Here is a 9,546-nt window from a genome sequence, read left to right on the forward strand (position 1 = left end):
ACTAGGTCATACAATTATACAAATGGTGTTTTTAATTTTTTCATTAGATATGCAGATAATATAATGCAACAAATATTACTCGTATAATGCAATAAATATTACTTGTGTATCAACTAGTATTGGTTTCTTTCCTCAAAGCCTTCACATTTTGGCGTAAATGGATTTGATTTGATCTAATAAAAGCTCTTGCTATCTTAATAGCTTTCAAAAAAAAAAAGCAACTAGTATAGTATCCGTGCAAATATCAAATCTCATAAGATTAAGTAAGAGCATCCACAATATGAAGAGGTCCTTGCTTGTAAATTTTAATAGTTAGAGTTAGTAGCTCACCATTGTAGAGGGTTATAAACTTATAACTTTGGTGAAATTACATAACTCTACAAAACTATGTAATTTTTTAAAATTTTTTTTTAAAGATACAAAGCTATATAATTTCAGTACACCTAAAACATGTGTTGTCCATTTTGAATGATTAAATTATTTATGATTTTTTCATTTATTTCCTTTTTTTTAATCTACTTTTTAATTTATTGGAAAAGTTAAATAATATGTGGAACCTATTAAATTACAAGAGGTGGTAGCAAGCCATTATGGAGGTTTTAGCTTATATTGATGTAATTTGAAAATGATAATGTGGCAACCCAAAGCTACAAGATATGTAGCTATTCATTGTGAATGCTCTAAGGTTATACTACCTCCGTTTTTTTTAAAGTTGACACGTATTCCTTTTTAGGAAGTTTTTTTTAGTTGACACGTTTCCTTTTGGGGAAAGTTTTTAACCTTGCATTTTCAAGCTACCCCACTTAATTTATGATTCTCTCTCACACTCTCGCCTCTCCTTAATATATGTGCCTAAATCAAACGTGTCAACTAAATAGAAACGGAGGAAGTATTAGCTTAATGCATAATAGTGAAATACTTTACATTAGTACTTTAATCATTACAATAAAGTGTACCCATCTTATCACAGTACCCCGTGTCATAAATTTAATTCAATGTTGAATAAAAAAGTTTAGAAATAGATACTTACTTTATTCTTTTATCACGCTTGTCAATGCATAGTTTTAATTATCATTAACTTTAATTCTCCATAAGTAAATATTATAAAAGTTATATTATGATAGTACTTATTGAGAGGATTTTAACAACACCTCACATAAATATGGTTTTCCTTAAAAATAATTCATAAGAGACGGTCAAATAATGGGTAGTGAATAGTGTAAAAGTCAAAGTGGGACAAATAAAAAATAATGGAGGAAGTATATAAAAAGGTTTGACCTTTACAAATTTTACCTATTACATCATAATGACCCATGCTCATTCATATATCTCATATATGTTACCCTTCACGTACTTTTGGTTTAATTAACACAATAAACCATATGAAGTACTATTTTCGATTCTCCATCCCATAATGTGGTCACAATCTTTTCAATAAATTGGGTATACAATAAATATTTCACATTAAGGGCCTGTTCTGATTTACTGAAATGAGCTGAACTGAACTGATCTGAATTGAATTGAGCTGAACTGAATTATTTATGAGAGACGGAAATTAGGAACTAAATCGAAATAAACTAATTGAAGCTAAACTGAACTGAACTGAAATTAGGCTGAAAAAGGGTCATATTGTAATACCAGCATATTTTATGATGTTATGTAATATATTTTATAAAAAATAGTTTATATTTTTATTTTAGAGTCGAAAAATTAAAACCCTATTTTGTTTAAATAAGACTCTACAATTATAAAAAAGATACATAAACTATTTAAACCCTATAAATAATATTCTTAACACTCAAAAGATATTTTATTAAAAAAGAAAGAAAGAAAGAAAGCAGTTATTTTCCTTTTTGCCGATGTGTGATAATTGTAAAACAAAGTCAAATTTGTTTCTTCTGGTAAGTTCTTATTTCATACTAAAATATATATATGATTAATTATTATGATATTATATGATCTAATTGGATTTGAATATTGTATTATATTTAATTTTTTTATAATTGATTATGCTAGGGTTTTAATGTTGTTGTTTTAGGGAGTATTGTTTTGAGGTTTAGGGTAACTAATGCGGAGTATTATTTTTGGGTTGAGATTTGATTATATTTGGGTTATTGGTATTATTTTTTTAAGAATTGAGATATTTATGAATCGAATTGTTATGTTATTTGGGAACATATGTCATTATTGAGATATAATAAATTAGTTTGCAAATGATTATTTGATCGAAGTATGAGATCAAAAGGTTGAGCATATTATTTTGTTCATGGTTTAAGGCTCGGCGTTTTAGACCTTAGTCCTTGGCATGTTGGTAAGGAGATGATAATTATGAGTTACGAATGAGGTACAATCTTTATTTATAATTTTATATGGTTCCCTACAGTGGGATTTGCCCCGTATGTGGTCTGGTTCAAGGTGTTTTTCTGGTTATTGAGAGTATTCAAGTTTTTATACTTGTTGGTTTGTTATTCAAATTACCCATGTCCAAGGGTAGATATAAAACAAAAGGTGTGGTACACTTATGGGACAAATGAGTTGAGTAAGAGTTATTATTGCTATTCGAGGTTGAGTTTAAGAAAGGCAATTTCCAGAGTACAATGTGTAATGTAGTTTCAAACTACATTGATTAATTGATGAGCTAGTAATATTAATAATTCTATTTTTCTTTGTATTCCATTAATGTAGTTAACGTGTGTGTTTGTTTGTTGTTGTGCTACTTGTGTTTGCGGTCATGTCTTTTTTCTTATGGTGGCCCTGCGACGATCTATTTTGGAATTTGTCAAGGTTGTAACAGGTTGATCAAGTGATCGTAGCTAAAGGAGCTCAAGTGTTTCGATTAGCATTTTATAACGAGTTTATAAAGTTGTATAAATAGTTCACCTAGTTTATTAAGTTGTAATTATTGGGATTTTGTAAGCCTTAACACTTGATAGGTTGTTGAATGTGACAGTAATACCTCCGATTTAGGCGTATAATTCTGCAATTCTATTCAAAGTTTTTTTATTTTTCCTTTAATTCTTATTTACTATTAGTTAGTAAATCGGGGTTGATACATATTTAAGTTATTTTTGGCATCACTTTTTTCCCTTCAAAAAATAAGTTAAATTGTAGTACTTAATAAAAATTGCTATCTAAATTGGTGTTTTTTCAAAAGACGTGGATTTCACTAGATTGTCTAGATATATAAATATAAGCTTATGTCCTACAGAGTAGGTTTAAAGATTTGTCAATAGATACTCTATGGATACTTCAATAAGATTTGTCAAGAACGACACATGTTGATTATTCTTAATGTGATTTTTTCTTGTCATTTTTGTTGTTATTTAACATTCAATTGATATGGATATAACTTACAAAAGTCAAAAAATTTAATTTAGTGTTAATTTTATAAACAGTTATTGAATTTAGTAACCTAATTTTACAAATTTCAAAGTACATTATAACAATCATTTTAGAATGTGAACTTTTTTTTAATCAATTAAAATACATCATAAATAAATCTCAATTTAAATTACTTTATGAAATGAATTTTATGATTTAAAAATAACATAATTATAAGAAAATTATTGAGAGTTATAAAATGTTAGGTTTAGGTTTTTTTTTAAAAAGAGGAAATTTTGACATTTGCTAATACGAAAAACACCTCGATTCAAATTTGCTACCGGTTTAAATTTTTTTTATTATTTATTTGCTACCACCCAAATCCCATATTGTTAAATTTCATTACCACTATATGGAATCCGTTAAGATCTGTTAAGTTTAATAAAAAAGTAATAATAAATAATAATAATAATAATAAAAAAAAAACATCCACCCTCAAGCCTCGTCAGCCCCCTCCCGTCAGCCATCCCTCCCCTCCCCCTTGCCGACGGCAGGCGCCAGTGACCCCACCCCGTCCCCTTTCCTACTCCGCTTGGCCGCCCTACCAAATTCTTACCCTTCAAAATCAGGGGTTTTCAATGGGCTAGGTTTTCAATTAGATGCGAAATTGGTGACGGTGGTGGTGTTGTGGGCTGTAATTGGTTGTGTGTGGCGAGCAGATTAATTAATGGTGGTGGTTGCTACACTCGGTGGCTTGAGTTGGGTTGTGACGGTCGATGCTCGTTGCTATTGGAAATGGGGGCGTAGCGGCTGATTTGTTGTGGGGGTCTGAATTGGTGGCTGATGTTAGGTGCGGCTGGTGAATGCGTGCCCTGAGGGGTGAAGGTGGAGTGGGTGTTGTTGTGGTTGGAAGTGAGGGTGGATGGAAAAAGGGTGGCTGGTAGGGAAGGTGGTTGGAAGGAGAGGAAAAGGGAGGGGGGTTGGCTGGTGGAGGAAAGGGAAGGGGGTGGGGTCGCCGGTGCCGACCGTCGGCAACAGGAGGGGGAGGGGCAGCATTGATGGGGGCTAGGAAGGTGGTAGTGAGGTGGTTGGGGATAGAGGGGTGGTTGGAAGGTGGCTGAACGGTAGTCGGGCCCCACTAACGGAAATAGTAACAATATTAGGCATCAGTAGTGAAATTTAACAATGTGGGATTTAGGTGGTAAAAAAAAAATTAAACTGGCAACAAATGTGAATCGAAGTGTTTTTCCTGATAACAAATGTCAAAATTTCCCAAAAAAAATGTTAGATTGCATCCCGCTTAAATGTTACTTTTTTTTTTTTACGGGTAAATGTTAGAGCATAGCCAACTATTAACCATTTAGGGTGGCTATTATGTGAGAGAGTGTACAATCGTAGAGAGAGAGAAAAAAATAATGGGTGGTTTATACACACGGTTGTACGATGCGCATCGTACACACGCCCCAAAACGACACCCTTTAATAAGTGAAACGCAAAATAGTAATTCATGGTTAAAAAGGCGGAAAGAACATCAGTAACAATGCAAAGAACATGTGGATTTTAAAGAACATTACGATGAAAACAAAGAACGCGTGAAATAAGGAGGTAATTTTGGGTAGTTACGGCCCACGTGTTACTGCCCACAGTGTTCTATGTGTATTCATTTTTTATAAATTGGTTTTGATCCCTATTTTTTTTAGGATATATTATTAATTTGATTCTAATCCTTTTGTTTTTATAAAACATAGAACTTGTTATGCGTGAGCGATGCGTATGTTGATGATAGTCAAGAAGCTACATATGGTATCAAATATGTTAAATTCGAAGAGACAATCAGATATTGGCTAATTGATTGCAATATAGAATCAGTTAAAGGATATCAGCTGGTAAGTCATATAATGTTCTTTTATTTTAAAGTAGTGTTCTTCTGAATTTAGTATATGTTCTTTAATTTTTAAGTAGTGTTCTTCTGATTTTAGTATATTTTCTTTTCATGGATTAGTTACACATTTTCTGTGACTTCCTTCACTATGTTCTTTTTATTTCTTTGATTGTTCTTTTATATACGTGTGTTGTTCTTATATGATTATATCATGTTCTTTATAGTATATTCAATGTTTTTTTTTAAATTATATGTTTTTTTATCTGCCTGTTTCAGTTGTTTTTCCCTGTGTATGCGCACGACCACTTTTATGTGATGGTCATAAATACAAAATCAAAGGTTGTGGAAACTTTGGATAACAGACCACTTGTAGAGGGTGTTCCTTTTTCAGAAAAGTACCATGACTATCCAGAGAAGTTGGTAAGGATGTTATTTAACTTTTATAAATAATGTATGTTTTTAATTAAAATATATAGTGTTCTTTCTGTCTAACTTTTATATTCTTTCGTTGTGTATGGTAGAGGCATGCCTTCTCAATGTACCTGAAACAACATGGGATGAAGTTATGGGAAAAAGTCTTCAACTATGAAATAAAATTGGTAGACATGCCATGGAGAACATTGGACAACAATGTTGATTGCAGAATATACGCAATGCGCCACATGGAGACATACTTCGGGAAGCGTAAATGGAATTGTGGCTTGAGGGCTGATAATGTAATATTATCATATTTTGTATTTTTTTATTTAAGAAAATAACAAACATTAATGTTATTCTTTTGTTTTTTTTTTCTTTTTTGTGGGTGAACAGTTTGATGCATTGAAGGCACTTAGAATGCAGTACACATATGAGATTCTTGTGGATCAAGTGAATAAGCGCCATGCAGATTTTAGCATGAAGGCCAAGAAATATTTCAAGGAAATTAGGAATGATTAGAGACACTTGTGTTAGTTTTTGAACAAGTATGTCTTTTTGAAAATTTGGTGGATGTTGAACAATTAGCACTGTTTATTTTTTGTATAGTTGGGGCTAATAAACTTTGGAAGCATATTGATTTGGAAGAAAGAATAGAATGAACATGTACAATGTTCTTTATACAACATGTTTTCTTCTGATTTTATGCAATGTTCTTTTGATTACAAACAATGTTCTTTTATTAACATATAATGTTCTATTGATTACATACAATGTTCTTTTAAAAACATCTGATGTTCTTTTTGTTCAGTGAAATTTTATTTCTAGTTATTTTGCATCATATGTCTTATAAACTAACACAAAATATGTCTTTTTATAGGCCACAGTAACCACCATTAATATGCAAAATATGTCTTGTTAAAAAAAAAAAAAACTGAAATAGAGTGTTCTAATTTATAAGATCTTATTAAAAAAATTTTTAAAAAAAATATAAGGACAAATATGAAATAAAAAAAATTGTTAACGTAGACTAAATAGTACATATCATTTATAATTCTCTAATATTCACTCCAAAATAGTCATCAGGCTCAAAAAACTCCAAAGATCCTCCAAATTCGTTGGAATGTGCCAGAACATTTCCATCAGGTACAGGGAGGAAATCCTTCCAAAAAAAAAAAAAAATTATTTAAGTAAAAGAACAATATGTATAAAATGAAAGAACAAGTTGTAACCATAAAAGAATGTAATATAATATAATTAAGAACAATATATACCTTAATCGTAGTCTGTGCTTTTCGTTTCATCTTTGAAACACCCTTTGCGCTTTTCTTTCTCCATGACTTTATCTTTTGACCTTTGAGCTTGTTGGAAACCTTTTCCTGTGTGCTTTTCCACCTAGTATTCTTTTGACCCTTTTTCCTTTTTTTGATAGGATCCTTGACATCTACCTGAACTGTGTGTTCTTTAACAATGCCTCCATGTTCTCTTTCAAAACCTCCATGTTCTTTTTCAAGTCCTCCATGTTCTTCAGCCAATTCCTCAAATATTACTGCTGGTTCTAATAGACTGCCATCACCTTTTTCTGGAGTAACATCTTGTTCATTCGTTTTTGATAACTCAGGTGGCACATCTTTATCTTCTCCCATCAAGAGATTAATCCTAGCAGTGCATTCTTCAATTGCTTCCTCAATGACAGCTCGAGCACTCAAGTCATTTTGTGCTCGATCTACAAGTGTGATAAATGTACGAATATGATACAATCTCCATACACTACAAGGAGTGACACCCATTTCAGCAACATCATTGTCATCAACTCTAGTGCACATAGCAGCTTTTGTCCATCTCTTGCAAATGTATCTCTTTGGGATATAAGTAATGTTGTTTAAATGTAAGACACGAAGTGAGTGCTTGCACAACAAACCTACCTCACCAAAATATTTGCAAGTACAATCAACTGTAACTGTTGATTCATCAAATGCAACAGTATGCATGATCAAATCCTTTTTTGGATGCCCAACATGATATTCATAAAGTGGAGGTTGAAATCCTATTACCTTTGCCGTGCAGGGAACACCATTGACAAAATTGTCTTCAAAATGTAAATAGATTTGAATAGTATAAATCTTCCTTGCATGCTCCAACAATCCAATATCTGCCCAAACTAAATGACGATTTCCAGTCATACTATCATAATCATTACTACCTTCTCTACTCCTCCACTCATCAACAACCTCAATAAAAGTAGTGTAGAAATCACATAGACCATGAGTGGCATGTAGTCGACGGGAAACTGATTTGTTAGTAGTTTCACTCCTCTGAGATGACATAACACCGCCACTAAAATAATCTTTGGAATATGCAGGACACCACATCTCTTTGATATTATACAGATTTTGCAGCCATTTATTATCTGTGCATTTGTACGTTTTCTGCATGCTGTAAAATAAAAGAACATCATACTAAGTGAAAAGAATGTCAAATATAATAGAAAAGAACATCTGTATACTTAATTCCAGCACATTAAGTTCACTTCAGAAGAACATCAAATATATGATAAAAGAACATTAAACGAACAACACAAGGAACATTATTTTAAGTAAAAAGAATGTCACATGTAATAAAAAAGAACATCTCTCTATATTAATCCAACATATTGGGTGTACTTGAGAAGTACATCAAATAAATTACAAAAGAACATTAAACATGAAAATAAAGAACATCGTCTAGCAACTTAAAGAACATTGAATCAGTAAAATATTTAAATAACATAATTTTAAAATTATTAATTCATAGCGTTACCTTGACCAATAGTGCTCGAATTCTTGAATAGTATCGGTATACTTCAAAACAATATCAAACAAATCATTAAAACCTTCCTTTGCTCTAAGTCCTTTGATATTTTTCTTTGCATTCTCCCTAATATGCCACGTACATAGTCGATGTCTGGAATTTGGGAAGACAACCTTAATTGCTTTGGCCATTGCTTGAGCTTGGTCAGTCATTATTGTCACAGGATGTTTGCCACCCATGGATTTCAAAAAAGTATTGAACAACCACTCAAAAGATTCCCATTTTTCATTGATCAAGAAGCCAATACCAAACATGACATTATTGTTATGATGATTCATACCAACAAAAGGTCCACAAAGCATACCATATTTGTTTGTACGGTACGTTGTATCATGGACTAATAAATCACCAAAAGCATCATAATCTACCTTCATTCTATTATCACGAAAGAAGAAAGATTGCAAATGACTTTTTCATCAACATCAAAGTCATAAAAAAAGTCATACTCACTAGATTTCCTCTCCTTAAAATAGCTAAGCAAACGCTTTGCATCACAACCGTCAAACATCATTTTCTTATGTTGGGATAAAGCACCATACGCATCCCTACAAAGAAATGAAAGATTTGCCTCTCCACCAGCTTGATGTTTTAAAACACGCACTGCATCAGCAATAGGTATACTACTCTCAGTCAAGCTACTCATCATCACAACTTGTTCATTAGTAACCTGTGTACATACAAAAAAACACATTGTTTCAAAAAAAAGAACATCATGTATTTGTTAAAGAACATATATTGCGCATTTAAGAACATGATTTAAAATAATTTTAAAAATTGTACCATTACCTTCCTATGAGACCTAATCAAATGTCTCTTTGAAACAGCAACCCTACTATGATTATGAACCATAGTGTGATTGACCACGACATACAAACCAGACACCTTATCAATATCAAACTGTATATGAGCCTTGCAACCTGTGCGGAAATTCCTCTTTTGGTAAACTTTTGATTGTTCACCATGCTTCTTCTCTTGCTTAAAGCCAGCAAAAGAACACACCAAAAAGCGTTGCCTAGGTGTCCTATCTTTGTCATCTCTACGATTCAACCTATCTTTACGTATACCAAAACCATGTTTAA

General features: G+C 32.0%; 1 protein-coding gene across 1 annotated transcript; it reads right to left on the reverse strand.

Annotated features, from left to right (window-relative positions):
- Positions 1-6,148: 6,148 nt before the first annotated feature.
- On the reverse strand, positions 6,149-8,841 carry LOC110712861 (protein FAR1-RELATED SEQUENCE 5-like). Its single transcript, XM_021891309.1, has 3 exons — positions 8,417-8,841; positions 6,892-8,053; positions 6,149-6,779 (listed from the first exon to the last, which is right to left on the reverse strand). Exons 1-3 carry the CDS (start codon positions 8,839-8,841, stop codon positions 6,666-6,668), a joined length of 1,701 nt encoding a protein of 566 aa, XP_021747001.1. The 3' UTR covers positions 6,149-6,665.
- Between the last annotated feature and the right edge of the window lie 705 nt (positions 8,842-9,546).

The sequence above is a fragment of the Chenopodium quinoa genome, unplaced genomic scaffold (genome assembly GCF_001683475.1).
Source record: "Chenopodium quinoa cultivar QQ74 unplaced genomic scaffold, ASM168347v1, whole genome shotgun sequence".
In the NCBI taxonomy this organism is placed as follows: Eukaryota; Viridiplantae; Streptophyta; class Magnoliopsida; order Caryophyllales; family Amaranthaceae; genus Chenopodium; species Chenopodium quinoa.